Raw genomic sequence first — 21,451 nt, 5'->3', positions numbered from 1 at the left:
TATCTGGCAATAATGAGTTATGTCTGGCACTCTCCCAGCTATGGAGCTCATTATTAAAAAATAAGCTGAACAAAACTACATAAAACATAAAAGCAAACTAACTTACTAAACTCTTCACTAGTTCCCTGGCCTCATTCTATCACAGATAGGCTGGAAGGAGATCATGAAACTGGAGATTCCTCCAAAGCTCTAGCTACCCACCTTCTATTATAGGAACAGCAGTGAACACTGCTTCCTCTTTGCAGTGCACTTCCTTTAATTCCAGTGGGCATATGATCATTTCTGCATTCAGAAGTGTCTCCAACCAAGAAGCTGCACTACTTCAGAGGCTTCAGAGAGCTTCTTTACTTAATTTATTCAAGTTCTGTTCTTTCTTTTGTTCTCTCTTTTTCGATGTAAATTCTGCTCATTTTATTATTTATAGCATCAGGTAAGACTGGTAGTCCTCAAATTATTCCTGGAAATTAATATTTAACATGTTAAAAATATTCAGTGAATGTCTTCAGACATCAGTCTAAATATCTGATACATGACTGCACAAGACACGCAACTTACAACATACCCTTTCATATGAGACGTTACAAGAAGTTAATTGCATGTATGTTTTATAATGTACGCATTCTTTTTTTGTCTTTTTTTTTTTAAATAAATCCTCCATAGTTTCATTTAAGTCAAGCAATTATAAAAATCTGTTCTTTTTAAAGTGTGGATTGCTGGAGATGACAACTCTGGTAGAAGGTTCTGTCTCATTACTGTATGTAGATGGTGTCCCTTCAGCTTGCTGTTCATGGAGAAACAGCTTCATTAAGAACTGTCAGCAAGGGGTTATTCCAGGATGGTCATTTATTACCACAGTGGTTCTTTATGTGCTAACAATCCACACAATGCACTGCTTTGTTTATGTTTGCAGCAGCCATGTACTGGCTAGATAAGCTAAGTGAATTGAACTCTGCAATCTAACTTGCTTTGGTTGTTCTGAAAATGTATACTTCAGTTTCTGTTCCTCCTTGTGTCTTTTCATAAACGGCTGGTGCGCTGCGTGTTTTGATACCAACATTCTGTTTGAATGGTAGCTTGACTCAGTCTGTGTGTTGGCGATGTGCTTTCCAGCTATTAACATGCTGTAACATGGTTATGTATCTGCAATTCTACCAAAGTTAGAATTAGAATAGGTGTCCAGTCTCAGGCATGAGAGCTAATACTATCAGGCAACTCAACGCAAAATGGCTTTGAGCCTTTAGGACAGATATCAGGATGCTTTGGCAATTGCATTTTGCAAGGGCTTTTTTTCACCAAGGATTACGAACACACTCTCATGTGACTCGGAAATCTAGTGCAGCAGGTAATTGCTGCTGATGGTGAATACAGAACTGGGTTGATAAAGTTTCATATTGATTGTATTGCTTTTTCATTTGGTTTCCAATTCAACACCTATAGCAGGAAAGAGACTTGAATACAAAGGTTTATCAGCTCGGAATCTGATAAGCCTTAACAATACAAACGTAAGATTGCAGTTGAGGGACCAACAGTAATCAAGTCTCCTTGGGCCTCAGCAACAAACAGCTGAACAAATATGGATACATTAGAACAACAAACATCATACCCTAGTTTGCAAAGAATACATATGTGTACAAAGCTGTAACTGGTTAGGGTAAATCGAGTTTAGCAAAAAGGGATGAGTCAGAGGTTGATGTCTTTTTCTTTTTAATCTTCTCACAAAATAACCTTGAGTTTATAGATTCTGAGTTGCTTTCTTTTTGGGCTTATTTGATAACATCTAAAAATTGCTCAGGTATGATGCCAATGGCCCTAATGAATCACCTACAATATGTAGAATGCTCCTAAGCCTGTGTCTATCTTTTCCAATCCTCAGTGTTCTGTAAAATCCCCCAAATTATAAATCATAATAATTTGCCAATGTTTACAAGAGTTACGAACTGTTGTGTTTTTGCTTAGTTAGATCAGCCCTATAGTGTTTATTGTGGCACCCTGAAGGAGATGCTGCTTCCAGTATTGTAATTTCATTACAGTTCCATGGTGTTACCACATAATTACACCCGGTATTAAAGCGCTTTTTTTCTATGGAATTGCATGGTAGTTGCAATATAAGAGCAGTAATTATCCAGTTATTACAATGTAATTACAAGGCTATTCAGGCCCTGCCACAACTATGTTGATTATTACCTTAATAGATAGATATAAAACCTATAAAGAATATGAATCCAAAATCTGTAAAGAAAATAAATAAACTAATAATAATAATAATAATAATAATAATAATAATAATAATAAATAATGATAATAATAACAACAACTTCACAGCAATAGCAGCTATTTTTATCTTTTATTAATCTAAACAGAAGAATCACTCTAAAACAAATAGCAGTCAATAACTAGCCTTATTATACAATGTACAGATACAAACAAAGAAAAAAAAATCGAATTAAGTTACACTTTGAAAAACATCCAAAACGACACTGCCCTTGATTATAGTGTAATGTGTAATACTGGGCTGAAGTTGCAATCCAATCTGCAGCTGAAATAGTTTTACACAGAACTTAAGTTGATTTTTCTTTTAGATGTCACTACCAATTGAAAGCCTTTTTGTGGGGCTTAGCATTAACTTCAGCCAATATGATATTCTCTCAGAGATATCTTACCTGGTATTTGTTCTGACTTGTTTGTCAGTTATGTAACCCAATCTGTAGCCTGAAATACCCTTTAAATGTCTTGCACCAAGTAAAATATCCCTGTTGTACAATCTTATGTCCATTATTAGTCTATCAAACAGTCCATATTTATAACATACATAATATAGAAAATAGATACACCCAGAGACAGAGAAGCACTAAGCTGGTTATTTTTTAATAGGCATGCTGCTATCTTTAAACTGGACCTGCGACCAGAAAAAAAGCCTAGATCACATCATGACTCATTGGAGCTAAATGCAGAGTAGTGGATAAGCTGGGTAGTGATTGTTCAAATGTTTTTTTTTGTATTCTTAAAAAGATACCAGGGGCTGTAAAGGAATACAAATGCCATGGTTTGAACTCAATCTGTTGCTGATAGAAATTTAAAAGATTGATTTCAAGTCGCTCCCAGTGGCAAATGTTAACATGGCAAGAGTCCACGAGCAAGACTGTGGAGGGCAGTGGAGTGCGAAGGGGCAAGGAATACTCTGATTGGTTAGCTTGCTTCCATGAATGGGACAGTTCTCCAGAGAGCGTGTCTACTGTATGTCTGGAGCAGGCTGTGAACTGTTCCTGAACAAGCACCAGGATTTGGCAGAAAGTAACTGCAGATTAGCTCTTGACATACAAAGAGTAAGCCAACAAAGATACGGTTTAATGTTTACAGTGGTAAGGGTGGCTTTGAAAATCTGCAGGTTCTACAGACAAACACATAGTCACCTTCCATCAAGTTGTAAAATCTCTCTGGGAAAAGTATTGCTGTATATCTGCCATGCAATCCCAAATAAAGAATTTCAGTTTTGTATTAATTAAAAAAAATGAAATTGTTTCAGACCATCAAACCTGACATTTTAAATGGTCCACCACTGTTTCTTTCAATTTATCAGCATTGCTCTTTTATAAATTTTTTTACATCCTGTTTGTGTCACGTTTCACAAGCTTCCTGTACTGTATAAACCTTGATTACTGGGACTTATTGTATTTGCCAGTACTTTTACCACAGACTACAAATCTACTTTGCAATAAAAGCAATCATGCAAATAAATAAAACACATAAACACATGCATTAGAAGAACAGTATTAAATGTACAGCAAATGCCAACAGCTTATCGTTAGAGAATATTCCTTGCACCCTCCTTTCACACCCTCCTCCCTGCAGCCCCTTGTGTGCACAGAAGTCTAGTCAAGGGTGGATCCATGTATCCTGTGCCGTCTCATTCAGTGCAGTACCACTGGGAGGCCTTGTTGCTATGTTACAGTTAGGAGGGACAGAGACACTGAAGGCTTCTGTACATGGAAAGCGGTAGAGCAGGAGAAGTATGTTTTACAGAGACAGACAGAGAGAGAGAGAGAGAGAGAGAGAGAGAGAGAGGAACTGCCACCCCAAGCAGGAGAGCAGAGAATGGAGGGCTCTATCCGGAGGTGTTGATGTACAGCTGACTCTGCAGGATGTAGTCAATGACTGGCTGGCTCAGGTAGTCCACCACATGCCCGTCTCCATGTTGCAAGGCCAGTCTGTGGGAGGGAGGAGGGACAGCTATGGTAGCAATATTATTTCTTAAGGTGAATGAAACAGCCTTTTGGAATGGTCTTCCAATGCGTGTTTATGCACCATGTGGCTTTGAGAAGTGTCCGCTAGAACGCGCTTCTGTTTGCTTCCCTGTGTCACACTGCTTTCCTGCTCATAGATACCTAATAAATAGTTTGTATAGTAAATACCATGATTTTTCATTACTTCATAATATGGGGAGAACTACCTTGTCTGAAACTTATGTATCTTAAACTGTTCATTACATAAAATAATTCTCACTCACTAAACAATGTTTCTCTAGCACAAGAACTGTACAAATTTATAGGGTAAGGGATAGGAAAAATGCAAATGAAATGAGTTAAGACTTTTGTCTATTGCTGGAACTATAATGGTGATAATTGTGTTGTGTTTTTTTCATGAGAATGTTCATTTCTAGACTTTCACTTACCTGCTCTTGGTAGAACTGACAATAGACATGGGATGATTCATTTCATCTTTAACAACAATGATGTTATCCTGAAGTTAGAAAAGAAAAATAACCATGTAAACAGCAAACAAATCATCTTAAAAAAAAACACAAAATGTCTGCACAGTAGACACAATTCCAGTTTATTCTGTTTTCATCTGCAAATGAATCTATTGTAGCAGTTTTGCAATCATATTTCGATAAAGCCGCTGACTTGGACAGACAAACACTTTGGTGAACAATAATCTGTACCAACCAGACGGTGGTGGTGCTGCAAGGCCTTCATGGTTCACAGATCAAATTATTTTCAAGATGCTGACATAGAGAAGGGGGAAACCAGGGAATACATAGCGTAGCTTGTATCAAACACACATACTTAAAACTTGAAATACAGGTTCATTACACTGGACTAACACGCATGACAGGGTCTATTTGAAAGACCTGATTGGGGTCTGTTTTTTAGGAATCAGGGTCCTCATTTCCCAGTATGTTTATTCTATGCAGTGCTGGAATGTTACAAGCAGTATTTAGGCCTTGGGTGCCTCATTTGAAAGTGCTGATGTTGTGTTAACCAACTTTGTACATAACTGCCTATTCAGAAACAAGCATTGAAAATAAAAATGTCTCCTGCAGTTTTGCAGTGACGATCTGATTTGGTTACAATACTTTCAAAGTGGCAGGACCAGAACGCAGGGGAACAGACAAGCAGCACTGCAGAGGGATACTGGAAGTATCGAAAATACAGCAGGTGGCACCAGAAGGGAAGGGTCAGATGACTTAAAAGACATACTGCTTTAACACAATGTAAAGATGTGTCTTTAGAAGTGATCCAGGCTACTACTCAATCCACACATTGTCTGGCATTGTCTTTTCAGTAATATTTCATGAAGTCTGAGTTCCAGTTTTGGTTTAGTTTAACTTGGTGTCTGTACACAGCTGAGATTCTTGATGTATTGGTGTGGGGGTGTAATTGAAGTTTGTAGGGACCTCTGTGTGGGCTGCACCCCCCTCCTCCAGGACCCCCATTAAAAAGAAAGGTCTGCATCTTGATAAGACTATCCTGGTAATAGGGGCTTATCAGAAATAATGGAAATGTAAAACAAAACATCTAAAAAATGACATTAAAAAAACACTGGGAATATTTAGGTAATAGTTATTTGACTTTATACAGCTCTGGCTAAAGGTTTTGCATCACCCTGTAGAATTAACACATTTTTCCTCTTAAAGTCAAATGAAACCTGCTGAATAATGTTACGTTAACATACTGAATTACACACTGCTTTGTAGTTTTCCATATACATCCACCCTTCATTATATCGCCCCTCGCTATACCACGGTTTCAGCTATATCGTGGTCCTGGAGTTGCCTCCCCATTTTTACAGTCTAACTGTGCATGCCTTAGCTGCAATATATATAGGCAATTTCACTTAGAATTACGGTTCATTTTATTTCGTACTGCACATCACAAACAAAAATATACATTTCAAATTTTAAAAAAAGCGTTAATATCGTACTGTTATCATATACCCATGCATTGCACAATAACTCAAAGCCAATTAAATATCTGCTTGCTGAAGTGGTTTTTATTTTAGCCAACAAGGTGTTCACTTGTGGCAGCAACTGACTAGCAAAAGTCACAGGGCAGTGACGTCAGCTCCCTAGCAACCAGCCTCCTATATTGTGAATGGATTATTTCAATGCAGCGGGTTTTGGACCCCGACACCCACAACATATTGAGTGGGTGGTGCACCTCATGAAAAACTGTGACATTTTGAAACATGAAATACTGTACTACTATTATGGCTTCTGGTAGACTTCTGCAATATCATTTTGAAGCTTCTTCGATGTTAAATACAAAATCTAAATTATGTTTATATAGTTCTTTTTATTTTTTTTATTAAATGTCTCAGTCCTAAAATTTTAGGTGATGCAAAACTTTTGGCCGTAGCTGCAGTTACTTAATGTGGGCAAATCGATATCAATTCAAATAGCTGTTCCCTCTTAAAACATGACCATGGTAAACTTGCAGTTTCCCCACTCTTGTAATATTAAATGACTGCCTCACCATAACGATGCCTGAAGTGTCAGTTCTGAGTGTATTTAACTCACCTTGTACTTGCGGAGGACTGAGGAATGGTTCATGATTCTTTCTGTGTCCACGTTGTCACGAGGTACCACCACAATCCCAAAATCCCCTACGATCACCTCCATCTAGGAAAAAAAACAGTACAAATACAGTCTTGAAATGCCAACACTTTAAGCAGCATGCCTGTACTCTACATAAACTGTAAACATGTTTATATATGCACAGGTACCCCACTGTACACCTGTACGTTCTTAAAACAAGGGCTTCATTCACTTGCCTAATAATGAACAACAAGACCTACTGTAAATCCGAAGCATCTAATCCTTTATTTAACATTACATTAAGTTTAACAGATATTTTCCAATCACAAACCTTTGCTGCATGGCTTTATTTTCATATTTAGTGAATACAGTAGTAAGCTTAAAAAAAAAAAAAAACAGTATGAACACATGTGATAAAAATAAAATACTATAAAAAACAACCGAACATTACTGTTTCTTATTTCATATCGTTTAGTCGGAATTGACAGTACAATCTGATCACACATATTGTTATACAGCCTTTGGTATATTATTGAGGCGGAGCGACTTTAAGTAACTCACGTCACTCTCTTTCCAGAGGCCAGGAATGCAGAAGGACTCGAGTAGGTCACTGCCACACAGCAGTAGGATGCGCAGCTCTGGGGACAACAGGTTTTATCATACAGTTAGCATGTAAGATATATGAGGGATGATATAGCATACATTCACACACTACAATACATACAAAACACTAAGGTTAAATATATTAGAAAGTCTTAAGGTGGCACTAGCGAAAGTTTGTCTACTGGAGTTTGTATCATGCATTCCAGTAACACTAATGCGTCTCTTAGATCCCGTTTGTCAAATATAAAAGAACTAGACACACGTACGAACAGTGCCAACACAATTATATTTCAATCAGGAATTGTTTACTCACGTTCCAAGAGTTATAATTTAAGTTTCAGAACTGTTTAGTTTAAGGAGACATTTGTGAAAGTGAGGCTGAGATTCAACATGTAATAGAGCTGATTCATTGTACATTTCTGTAGTACCTTTAACCACGCACTGAAATGTTGTGTTTTCATTTTTAATTTTGCTTAAGTATGTACTTTTACAGCAGTCACTTTTTTTTTAAATAATTAAAATGAAAACAGTATTAATCGCAAACTTTTTTCATCTGTTTGTTGAACCATACATTACTTTCTGAGCAGTTTGAAATTCTACAGCTGTAAATATGACACAATTAGTGCAGTAAATGAATGAACAGAAAACACAGGTTCTCACCAATCTCCTCGTATCTCATTACAGTTCCCAAGTTTGCATTCTCATCTGCAGCATCAAAAAGAAGATGCATCAGTAACATACCATTTCCTGTAGGGTGTCATGCAATTATTTGAAAGAAGAAAATATCTATTTTGAGTTTAATAGTCACATCATTATAACAACAGCCTCTCTGGGTAAAGTATGGGTAGCTCTTTGTTAACAGCATTACGGTGTTTTGATATATTCCACTCCAAGATATTTAGCAACATTTGTATATTTTAGTGTGTCATTTTTAGATATTTTAAAAATCAATTAAAACTTTGAAAGCCAGCAGTTATTTTAAAAGCATACATTCTGGATTATTCAGTACTTATTCAGTACTCAGGTTTTCTTCTGCAGCATATTGTGATGATTGTGATAAAGGCATTAGCCAAAACAATTGTGTGCTTTACTTGACTGCAATTATTATTTGCCATCTGGTTGTGATAGTCTTCTGTCTCCCTACTCATTTTAGACAACCCACCTGTAGCATGCGGGTCTCTGCTGTGAGAAAGCAAGCAACCTTTCCCTTTCCAACCATTGACACTCAAATATTCATTATGACTTGGAACTGGATACAGTATTTAATTTGCTGTGTGTTATTGTGCAATGCATGTGTATATGATAACAGTACGTTATTAATGCTTTGTTTTGAATTGTTTTGTATATTTTTGTTTGTGGTGTGCAGTACGAAATACAGTAATTCCAAGTGCAATTGCCTATGTATATTACAGCTAAGGCATGGACAATCTGAATCCACAGTATGGCGAGGGGCGATATAATGAGGGGTGGGTGTATTTGAGTTTACTATCACTTTTGCACCATTTTAAATTAGACCACAACCTTTTATTCCTTTACTTACCCACAAAAGTGAAGCGATCAATGTGGGGGCGTACACAGCAGATCTTTCCCAGACTGTCGCTCACTTTTCCCAGAAGCTTAACTGGAAGAAGACAAAGCAAGGAATGAAGGTATTATGACATCAATGGACTTATTTACAATACCTACAGACCCCAAACCTCAAAACGACAGTTCTTCCCGACAATATCAACCAGACATTGATGCCAGCGTGTCAGTTTAATTGCCTAATGAAAAAATTGACTACTTTAGGTTTTGTTTTGTTATTGAAGTGTTTCATGTAAAAAAAAAAAAACTTGTTCCCTTTTCTGAAGCCATTTTCAAGCAGGAGTATATGAAAAGTATGTTCATATGACATTTAAAATTTGATTTGCACTGCTGAAGTATTTTCTGATTGCCACGTTACACATTAGCCACAGTCCTTTTTAAAAAATGTAACATAATCTGTTACCACATTTCATTACCTGAAAAAGGAACCACTACAGTTACAAGTTACAGTAATGCTTGACAATGAGTTACTCCCCAATACTGACATTAACATATAAAAAAACAAATACAAATCTGCGATTGCACTGTGTTTGCACTGCTGCCAATGTGTTTGAAACAATCCTTAATTGATACATTATCAGGTGAGGCTACACTTCTATCCTCAGCTATCTCAGCAGGAAGCCAATCTGTCTGTGTGGCATTGCACTGCCACTGCAGACATGACAGAGCAGTGGGTATGACCCAAATCAAAAACATGGGAAACTTCCAAAAGAGGGGAAAAAACAGTACTGAAAAAGATAGGCATTTAAATAGCAACAATTTCTGTACTAAAATCAAATATCAGGTGGAAAAGGAGAACGTGTGTGCTAGACATAACTCCACATTATTCACTTTTGTCAGAGTCTAAAGACTTGGAGTGACTTTGCAATTAATTCTTAACAAGCATTTCATCTGGTAAAGTTCTCACTCTGAAATAAACTGCTTTTAAAATAGCTGTTTCTCTGACTACTTTCTGCAGTGTATTGGCTCTTAATAACTGACTGCTCTATTGAAATCTTAGTTTAGGCTGAGATTGGCTTCTGTCCAACATTCGGTTGGAGTACAAGCTTTAATTTATTGTAACTGTAAATATCTGACACAACAGGTATTGGGGAACGGTTAAGTGTCCATAACTAGAAGCAATGACACCTAACAAAAGAATATGTACAGAGGGGTCTACTTTATTTTATATATGACAATGTCCCCTCCAGAGAATGGATAGAACACAAGAGAACGACTCACTTGCAGTGGGCTTGTTGTCTGTAATGTTGGTGTTCTGGTAGATGGGACGCGTCTCGTTCTGTGGCTGTCCAATCACTGGAGTCGTAGATGGGGAATTCACATTTGATAGAATGCAGCCTGTCACTCTCTAAGGGAAGATGAATAGCGCAAAAGGACAGAAGAGACAGTGTGAGTAGCTAAGTATTCATTCACTATAAGCCTGTTGAGTTTTAATGTAATTGCTAATATAATTAGGAGCTTGCACATAAGGTGTTAAGTGATTCTTCTCAAGTGTTTTGGGGGAATGTTCCGCAATACGAAACAAACAGTGTTTCCAAGTATTTTTTTTCTTTTTTTATCTGCAGTGTAATTTTTTATCTTCAACATAAACCATTTCAGGGCCATTCTACTGAATTTATTACTACAAATACTGTAATAACTGCATGTGGGCTGATCCCCTACATGAATTTCAACGTGCAATGTAAGTGCAATAACCCTAGAAGGTGTTCTTATTAAACTTTCAATCTCAGGACTACCTACCTCTGGGTTCCATATAATGACACAATGCTGGAAAACTGTAACTAAGAACAACCTTCAACATTGACACTAAGGCTGATGACTATAGAGAGAAAAGGCTTCAAATTTATCAGTAAGGCCTAGGAAACCCACGGTCTGAGCTTGAGGCCCTTTCATGCTGTTTTATAGTACAGCCTGTGCTCATACAAGAGCTATTCTGGCCTTGTTAGTTTGAAGAAAGGACAATTGATAATGTCAGCAGATAGGAGAAATACACTGAGAAATACACCTAGAGGCCTTTTTTAAAATAAGATTAAATGGGTAATTTATTATATAAACTGACTGATTTCTCAAATGAGACAGAAGTACATAACTTTACCCACCACAGTACTTTGCTACCCCTGTCTGGTGCTATTGTGGAAATGAAGCCAGACCAATTAAAATCACAGCTGCCAGCCTTAAATAATCCCTTCTTATTTTTTGATGGTAATTTTAAAAAAACAGAAAATACTCAAAGTAAAAAAAAAAAAAAATGTTATAAAAGTAAGATTAATGTCAGCCCACAGAAATGTATTGGCAGCTCAAGGTAAAGATAAAGTAGCTCAGCACGCTTAACTTGAAAACTAGAAAACTTGTACTAGAAACACTAATCCAGCTTCAGACATTGCTGGTAGAAAATACTGCAAGTAGAATCCTATGGATGATGCCAAATCACAGGCTCAACCCAGCCTTCAGTTCTGACTTGATCTAAAAATGTTTGCTTCTGAAATGCTAGCCATTATAATTCACAGCTAGCAACAGGATTTATTAAAGACCTGGGAAGTCAATGCTATGATACTGAGCCTTCCTGGAGACTAATATTATGTCAGCTCAGAGGACAAATGGCAGAGAAGTCTTCTGTTTTCCTCCTGGTCTATTGTACATTCACAACTCATTTGCACTCAGACAGGCTACATGCAGACTGCCCCTGCTGTTCATACATACTGTTTAATGCTGCTTTTTTATTTCTTATTAACAATCTCTGAAATCATTAATGCAGCTTTTTCATACACACAGTGTATGGGCTGGCCTGAAAGAAGTGCTAGAAAACACATACGAGTTCTCAAAAAGGTGTTTTCTTAATTTGTGTTTTTGCCAAATAAATACATACAATTTGAATGCAGCTCATCCTTTTTTTAACCAAACACCATATGCTCTGTTCCAAGGCAACACCCATTCCATATTCAACTACAACAGCCTTCAGAATTTGGCAGCTAATTCATTTAGTTCTTCTGTACCTGAAAATGTTTCACATAGCTGAAAATTGATTTACTACTTTCCTGAGACACAATTAAATGCTCACTAGTCCAACCTGTGGTGTCGTTTTATGGTTCCTTAACCAATGTGGTATAAATTATTACGTCAAAAAAACATGTGCATATGGCATGCAGAGAAAAAGAGCCTTCTGCAATCCCTCCATAATTTACTACAAAACCTTTCTATAAGTCGATTTTGTAGGTATTTTAGGGGGTTCTAAAAAGAGGGGGAGCGACTTATACACCAGTGTGACGTATAGGCTTTTTCCTGAAATTGTTGTCTCAACAGGTGTGTGTGTGTGCCTTATACACTGGTGTGACTTATACACATGTTAGTACGGTATATACTAGTAGCTGTTAATCTTACCAGCAGAGAAACTTGATAAACAGAGATTCATATTCTGGATGTTTCACTTGAAAGGATTCATCACAGATTTGAATTTTGCCAGGGCAATGCAAAGTGTGAATGCCAGTAGTGATGAGGTGGTAAAAAGTTTTAGGTGTAGAATTTATAAGCAACTCAAGTAAAGGCTGCCACACACCAGACATGATGTGATTTTTCACTGGGCGACAAGACACTTTCGCAGCGACATGACCATACACGCAAGAAGTGACACAGAGGCAATGTGACAGATTTGAAAACTGCCAGATCTATAAAACTATTACAAATTGCTATTGACAAAACTATGATCAAGACTGGTATTTATTCGTAAACATGCTATAGTAATTACGAGCGTCTTCTTTGACGGTGTTTCAACATACATGGCAATAAATCATATATACCAGGCTTACTGTATATAGTCCTTTTGACATGGATCATCTTTGAAATCAGTATCTTTATAATTGAGACGATCTTTGTCATAAAACTCTCTGTATTTTTCCTTGGCATGGATTATTTGTTCCTCCATATTTTGGATACTGCTTCACCCTGCTGGATCATGTGCATTGAAGCTGTTCTCCGATTAGTCAATTCCTTAGTTGTCGCACGACAAATCGCAAAAAACAGGACTTAATTCTATTTATTTTGGCTGTGTTGCCTCCGTGTCACCTGTGGGCCTGTGGTTTGAAAGAGACTTATCAAAAGTATAGGTTCTATTCATTTTGTCGCATTGCTGCATCGCGTCTTGTGGGTAGCAGCCTTGACACTTTCCTTCAAACAGTCAAACACATTTTCCATGCTTTTTGGTATGTATTTGGAATTGGCTAAAATGCCGCAGTCAGTTAATCTCTGACACCACAGGTGTGATTTAATCTTCTAAGTGAACTATTTATTTACTAGCAAGCTGCATTCTGAATGCAGAATAAAGAATGCATGCCTGTTTGTCTTGTCTTCAGACTTTTATTTTGTTCACTGTTTACAGCTGTAGTGTATCTGACTTTAAATGCAAATATAGTGATTGTGGTAAACAACATCCTATTTGAATGTCGTTTGTTTTAGTTCATTTTATTTATATGTCAGTTTAAACATGTGGGATATTAAGGGCAAAAAAGGGCAAAAATAGAGAAAACTACAATGAATTGTGATAGATCCTCACATACACCCTGAAGTTGGTTCGAAAACTCTTCTGTCTCAAACAGTTATATACCAATGGGATACAGTAATATAGGGGTAGGGCACCTTGGCTCTCTCATTCTTTTCCATTGCAGAGGTTTTTTTCAAACCCTGCTGAAGGTCAAAAATAAATGCTTCATTGAGCAATAAGGGAGACACAGGGCCACAGGCACTGGAGAGAGATCACAGAGCAGTATTTAGTTCTAAGTCATTATCTGACACCAGCGTGGAACATTCACTATAAAGACACAAATACAACATCACAAAATCATTAATACAAAACACAAATACAACATCACAAAATCATTAACACAAAACGAACAAGGCAGCTTGTCACGTCATGGCAAGAAATTGGCAGTTTTGCATCCATTAAAAGAGATGTAACCTTGCCTTATTTAATTAAAAGAAGGAAATATGGCCAAAAACAGTTTGTTCACAGAGCTGCCTCCCATTTTATGAACTCCTTGCCATGTTCGTTTACTGTCTTTCTACAAAATCTCCAGCGCTAGTGTTATTCTGCTGTCCTTGAACGTCTCTCTTCTTGGGATCTTACTGTAAAACTTATTTTCCTCAGGTCACATATAATATTCAACTAAAGCCATTACTGAACAAATTAAAATCGCACACATTCTAACTACTCCAAATCCAGTAGGTGCCTCACCAAGCTGTGGTTACCATAGCAATGCCTTCAGAAAGAGAGTCCCCAGCGGTGAGTTGCCATGGCAACAAGCAGCTTTCTGAGGAGCTCAATGTTTGTGCCTCATGCAGCAGTGCAGCAGCACTACACTGTTCCAACTTTCTGGCTTAGCACTTTCGCTACCGGAGAAAGTGAACTGAGACTTTTTAAATAATGTCACTAGCGCTTCTGTGAACTGAAATTTATTTAATATGCTTACATGTGTTTATATTTCTCAGTTAAGTAAAATGAATATGCAAAATGTTTTTTTAGGCTTTGGGAATTATTGGTGAGGCCTCACTTGCCTCGGCTGACGAGCTGCCTCTGCCCAGGGGTAAATTTGTAACACATACTCACTGACATCAGGATAAATCTGGAGATCTAACACAAAATGTACCGATCGCCAGATTAACTGTTTCGCAGAACAAGTAATACCAGGAAGACTTAACTGAAACAGAGATGAATTCCTTTGCAAAGCTCTCTAAGAGTCACAATCCTCTTTGTACCACCAGAATGAAAAAAGGAGACTAGTTCGTGCCATCCTTTAATAGAAAATTAAATGACTCTGTGAAGTGGAGACAATGTCTAATGCCTTGAGACTCTTTGTCTGATTAATGTAACAGTTTAATGACAGTGAATTGCCTTTACCATCATCATAATTACCACATGTTAAACTGTATAGAGGTATTTTGTAGGATAATTATCGCCTTTTCATTCACTTCTTAGTGAATTTAGAATTGTTAAGAAGACATTCCAAATTATTTTTATGTAGTGGTCATGACAGGTGTTGGTATTGGATATATGGCTGGTTTTACAGCAATTAGCCCTCCTTTTGGACCACCTAGTATTAACTTAGGTAAGGTAGTAATATTAGTGCTTGAGAAAGCAGCCAACAGTCCTCTTTCTGCAGGTCAAGTTCACAATAGACGCTGGCTTTGGAGATCTTCCCCACACACTGATCTAATGAAGTGTAAATGGTGAGAGAGTATACCGATTCTGGTTTTATTCTGTGTAAACCATTGGAAATGCAATCTGCTAGGGCACTGTGAGCTGCCAGCACTCTAGCACAGAAGTCTGATCAGGCTACAACAATAGGACACTTTGTTCTTTATGGAATAAATCTTACGATCTGAGGCAATTTGCTGACACTCGGTGAGGTTGTCAGTCTCATTGCTAATGAAGACACAGAGTGCTCTTAGACAGTATAAGTTAAGGGAGCCATTAGGGAATTGCTATTATATGTAATCAATGGACCTTACAGGAAATCCAGTCACAGAGTCAGTAAATCAAAAAGCTGTACACATTAGTACTGGTAGCTACCCAGCAAGCAGATGACCTTCACTTGAGTGTGTCATATTAATATTGGTATTCAAATCTCAATAACCATAGCCCATATGAAACCGTACTGTGTTTATTGAGCAGGACATTTTAATGGCTGTCCTATTGAAATTAGGCAAATTCATTGGAAATAAGTCATATAGTTTGCATGAGGGAAGAGTAAGAAAGATTGTTTTGTGCAGCAAATGCTCAGAAAGAATTACATTAAATCACAGCTTATTTTTCTAGCAAAACATAAAATAGTAGATGTGTAGATGCCTTACATACTGATACAGTATATGTCTTACTTTCATGAGATCACGGTGGTGTTCCAGCACACTGCAGGTCGTCTGCCATGTGTCCTGATAGCATTCCCAGGGGTCCACTCTTTAGAGAGAGAGAGAGAGAGAGAGAGAGAGAGAGAGAGAGAGAGAGAGAGAGAGAGAGAGAGAGAGAATACTGCATTACTGTACTGTGGGGAAATCTAGGGTACTTCCATTACAATCCCAATCACTGGGAATCATTCTGTAAGGTTTCTTCAAATGAATAAAACCATGAAGCACTGAAACTGAATTACAGACAGTCTTATATCATCCACTGTGTGTGCATGGTGGTCCTTTTTTGTATCTTTACAGGTAGCCTTGAATACATAGATATCACAAATTATTTGGCTGTCAATACTGCTAATTTTGGTTAATTTCTGTCAACATCAAATAGTATAATGAATTGTAATGCACTTTCTAATTAGTAATCATATTGCTCACTTCAGTGGTTAAATAATTAAATACCACCGTGCTCTCAGTGTAATTAATTCAGAATCCTTTTATATAATTAAAATGTTTCTTAGCCAGCTGACTGATGTTCTATAAAGAAACAACAATTGCAACTCTTTTGAAAGCTTTACTTCAACGCAATTTGCACCCTATTTGAGAAAATAAAACAGAACTGACAAAGCTACAGGATAGTGAGAAATGCAGACAACTACACTCAGGAAAGCCTACATTTAGCAGTGTGGTGACACCACCCATCCCTGTTTGAATGTAGTAACACTCTTGCCTAATGCTGGTGCTAAAAGCTACAAATGATCTGTGAAGTCTTTCTCAGCATCACACTACTCAACATTCCCACCCCTCCTGGGAGCCTGCTGTGCCTGAAGCATGATTAAATCAGCGTATTTAAAGTATTAACTATTGATGAACAATAAGACATGCTTAAACGTACAGCTTTAACATGTTAATCGATAACAGCTTGACACTACTGTAACAAGTTCTATAGTTATCTCCACAACAGGTGCATACAGTATCTGAACTATTCAACTACGGTCCTGAGCATTCATCACATTTACATATATACAATGGGCTTGCAATCTTTTTCATTTAACACATTACATTTCACTGCCCTCAACCCTGTCAAGACTCTCCCCAGGCAGCAAATTGTTTGCACTGCAGTATACTGTATGTATGGACTGGCAGATAATAGATACTGTACCGTTGCCATCAACTAGAAAGTTCAAGTCCTCAGTTTCTAAAATTACAGAGAAGTGAAGGAGGCTGAGAGAAGCTCCATGGATTAGTAGAGGGAAATGGAAGCTTTCACCTGCCCAGCTTCATGCCCTGGGTAATAAATCACAGCACAGAAATACTGAATTTAACCTTCCACTGTCACACATTCTTGCTCTATTATGGTCATCACCTACGAGTACTGCTCTGTCCAGACTACATAATCGATCTCGAGAACCGGTCTCGAAATCTTTCTCATTAATCCAGCTCAAAGCATCCACACTGAAGGACGTTTCATGTTTAGTTGGGCTTAATGCAATAGTTTGGCTACAATTCCTAGAAGCGCAATGAACAGTGGAAATTAATACAGTAGTATCCCACCATGTACTGTATTTTAAATTTAAAATAATGTGTTATGCCCCATATTAATAGAAGTCCATATTGCTAAAAAGAAATAAAAAAAGTATTTTGGAAAAAGTAAATGCCAACACACACACAAGTAAGGCTTGAAGTTTTGGGGTTTAATTTTTAACCAGGTGATGTCCCTTTAAACAAATTTAACTGATTCTGTTTCATAATTAAACTCAGAAAAAGCTGTTAATCACAAAACAATCTTTGGTTTTACCTTTTATTTCAAAGAGAGATGACAAATGGCATGAATTGTTCATCTCCAATCCTACTTCTAGCGACTTGCATTTTGTTTGCAGTCATCTAATTTAACTGGGTGGGAGGGTGGGGGTTTGGTTGCGAGCAGTGAGCCGAGGACAAAGATAATAATTGGCGAGAAAAGCCAGTGTAAAAAATTGGCGATGACTAAACTTAAAAAAAAGATTAACAAATAAAAAATAAAGGCATGTGGACAGGGCCTATAGTTCTTTAATGGAATATCAGGGTTACACTTAAAATAATAAAAGACAGCAAAATATTGAAAACAAAGGAGAATAACTTAAGCTACTGTATCTAGATAATGCACATTACTTGACAACAACAAAAAGCATCTTCACCAATGTTTACATTCCTTCTTACATTCCTTACAATGATTCCTATGGAGGTAGCATACTCAAATTTTGACTTTTCCAATAATGAACTAAAATTAGGCTTCATGTTGGTGTTGATAATTCTGATAATTCTGTGCATTCTGTGTTCATTAAAAGAAAGTTTTTAGGTTAAAAGCTCAATACACCACAAATGCAGACGAGTCTGGCTCTTTTCCACAGTGGTTATGATGCAAACTAGGGAAGTGTTTGGTCACCAGTTCATGCCAGGCCTCCACCCTGCTACTGTAGCTAAAGATTGACAGACATGTACGGCATAAGCTTTAAACATTTCAAGATTTCAAATATTTAAAGCTTCAAGGGTAATCAGAAATAACATTTACAAATAATCAAGGTGTACCTGGAATTAGAACCCACAGAACTAAAACAAGTGAGGAGAGAGGGCACCTCCAGTAATATGAAGCTGTCACTTCATTATAAGCTAGCGTATCGCAATTTGAACTCTCCTCATTATTTCTCTGGGAATTATTACTGTGTTGAACTCAGGCTCTATTTGTGAAATGTGCTCCTTTTGAAATGTATTTCAAATGATTGCTTATGTTTATGCAATTCTGATTTTCTACATCAGTTATTTTTATTGTCTAAAGCAATTTCATTTGCAATCACTATTTTTCCCTTTTTGTGACAGCCAGTCTGCTTTTTCTGGCTGCATCTGTGAATTCTATTTGTAGTTATTTTATAGTTATTAAATTTTCAAATTAAGGTTGGATTCTGAGATGAAAGAGGTTGCAGGTTCTGTACACCCCACACCACATGAACTGCGAATCACATAATGATACTACAGCACACTCAGAGTAAACTGTAATCATATTTTGTGAATATATACAGTCTACAAACCACAGCTAACCAAATACAAAATTTCAAGGACACAATTAATGTACTGATGCTTTCATGCAACCCCTGTTGATGCGATGGATTTCCCAAGGCCCCAGTTATCAGTAAAATGCCGTTCTATTCTAGAATTAGAATCCCTGACTGTGTGATCGGGGAGCAGTCCATAAGCCTGATTATTGTGAATAATATCTGTTGTCTGTGCGGTCTCAAAGCCTCAGCCATGCTGAATTGATTTCTGCAGTTTGCGACAAGCACACGTGAATCCCAGTGGCACGTACATGCAATCAGAGCGCCAATCTGGCCCATTCCCTCCTCTCATCCTCTTTCAATTACAAAGTATTCTGCTAATGACCAGTCCTATTTTTTAAGCAGCAGTCACAGTGCTCAGAATGGCTGGCATGTGGCTGTGGGAAACACTTGCTACAGTTTTGTTTAAGAATAATTTTTTGCTATTAAAGTTTGAGTGGTGCATTAATTGCAGAGCTGAGCTGTGAACTTTGCAGCCTTTCACTCAGTCCAGAATGAAACTATATTCAGAATTAGCTGTTTTTAATAAAGTCATAAAACAAAGGTACTACCCTAGATGGCCTAAAAACCGAACATACCCTGCACCTCCCAAATGGCTATTATATAATTTGGCATGACAAGCATAGCATTAAATGCTGTACCACTAACACTTGGATTTAAAAATATTTTAAATGCTAGATGCTGTGATTGTGTCTGGGCGAGCACAGGGAATGATAAATTCACAATCCACACATCTGGTTAAGCATAACTTCCACTGTCTGAATCTGCACAAGGCAGGCTCATTAATATGAGACTCTCGTTGACTTTAAAAGTGAATGCTTATCCACTATTTAATTAGGGGAAAAGTGTGATTCATTCAGATACCCCTAATCTGCATGTCTTCAGAATATGCATAGAGGTCCAGCTATGGTACTTCATACAAGCAAGACGCTGTCATTTTTCAGTAACGTGTGGAGGATTTGTTAATTTATTCAAATGTTGGATCTCCAGGATAAACCTCTTGAGATGCACCAGATTCCTGGGAGAATACAGTGAGCAGACAAACAAACACAAGTAATAATGCATGTCTACTTGGCTTCTTTCCTCTACAGTTCTGTTCATCATACTTGCTCTGCTATTCTGTCTTCTATATATTATTTATTTTATATCACATATTTATTGCACTACCTGTGTTTTATCAAATACTATTATAATGTGTTTCAATATCTCTGAAGCTCTCCTCTTGAAGAAGCTACGGATTTTCAAAAGCGATTAATTGTTAGAATCATTCATGCAAAATAGCGCTGCAGTTAATTAATGCTTGGAATGATTACACATAATTATCTCAAATTAGAAGCTGCAGGAAAACATATATAAGGTCCACAATTATATGTCTGATAACAGCAGTATCACGTGAAAACTTAAAAAGCTCCTACAGTATCTCCTATTTCCTACAACAATCAAGGTATAAGTTCTGGATTAGTGACCTACTACTGTAAATTCCACCAGCTGTGCTTGTGAGATGAAAATTACAGTACAGTCTGTGATGACAGTTAAAACATGCGATTACTTATTTTATTGTCAATCTGTGCTACATATGTACAACCCACTGCACACCTTCAAAACAACAACATCACGCCACGAATCCCTTGCAAGTCTTGGCCATGAAGGGTCATGATGACTGGATCCGAGGTGCCATAGGCTGCGCCTGAGGTCCCTATTATACCCACCGGGTATTTCAACACATTTTATCAATGTGTTAAACTTTATGCTGCTTTTCCATCCTGACTTCGCTTTACTGAAAGATGTTACCTGCCTGAGAGGTCAGGGTGATAATATGAAGGAAATCACAGCTGTGGTGTGCTTTTAATAGCAGGATACAAAACAGGAATACACAGTGAAGAAATCTCTGATTTATTTATTTTCGTACCCTCTGCTTGTATCACTCAGTCATGCACTGCAATATAACACTTAAGTTAAACCTTAAATGACAAGCATTAAGAAATATTACACTATACAGTAACTGCTGTAGAGAAGGAGTTTTGTTTCAAGATATCTTAAAAAAGGGATGACGTTATAAAAATGAAATTAAAAAAAACAACTGTGCTATGAAAAAATGATACAAAAATGTCTAAGTCAAACAATGCACAACAGGGGCTAAAATACCCCTCAAATGTATTTTGTAACAGGCTTTACTACTACTAATGACGTACTTGGCCATTTTAATCTCCATAGTATTCTCTGAAATCATCCCCATACTTTCCAGACCCTGAGTACTCGCCTATAACAGGACCTGGCCATGCTACAATAACAGCCTTGGATTAGAACATACATCCCTGTTTCTTTTATTTCTTTTGTAATTATTACTTATCTTACAAGAACAAGTCAGCTGATTGGCCAGATTTCATTCTGATTTCATGTTGGCATGAGTTACATATCTCCGCCCATTTAGCATATGGAGTAATATTATTTTCTTTATTGCAGAGTAACTATCTGAATA

At 37.3% G+C, this 21,451-nt stretch overlaps 1 protein-coding gene across 1 annotated transcript in view; it reads right to left on the bottom strand.

Annotated features, from left to right (window-relative positions):
- Positions 1–3,006: 3,006 nt before the first annotated feature.
- The window catches only part of LOC121327371 (nicotinamide/nicotinic acid mononucleotide adenylyltransferase 2-like), a 55,591-nt gene continuing 37,146 nt past the window's right edge, over positions 3,007–21,451 (bottom strand). Inside the window, exons 4-11 of the mRNA XM_041271352.1 lie at positions 15,866–15,944; positions 10,223–10,349; positions 8,958–9,038; positions 8,078–8,122; positions 7,376–7,452; positions 6,797–6,898; positions 4,670–4,737; positions 3,007–4,205 (exon numbers count right to left, since the gene is read on the bottom strand). Coding sequence (XP_041127286.1) covers positions 4,103–4,205; positions 4,670–4,737; positions 6,797–6,898; positions 7,376–7,452; positions 8,078–8,122; positions 8,958–9,038; positions 10,223–10,349; positions 15,866–15,944 — 682 coding nt within the window. The 3' untranslated portion in view covers positions 3,007–4,102. The remainder of the gene's footprint in view (positions 4,206–4,669; positions 4,738–6,796; positions 6,899–7,375; positions 7,453–8,077; positions 8,123–8,957; positions 9,039–10,222; positions 10,350–15,865; positions 15,945–21,451) is intronic.

This window comes from Polyodon spathula, chromosome 14 (genome assembly GCF_017654505.1).
Source record: "Polyodon spathula isolate WHYD16114869_AA chromosome 14, ASM1765450v1, whole genome shotgun sequence".
Taxonomy (NCBI): Eukaryota; Metazoa; Chordata; class Actinopteri; order Acipenseriformes; family Polyodontidae; genus Polyodon; species Polyodon spathula.
Note: the sequence above shows the minus strand (reverse complement) of the source record. Positions and strands in the feature narration are given on the sequence as shown.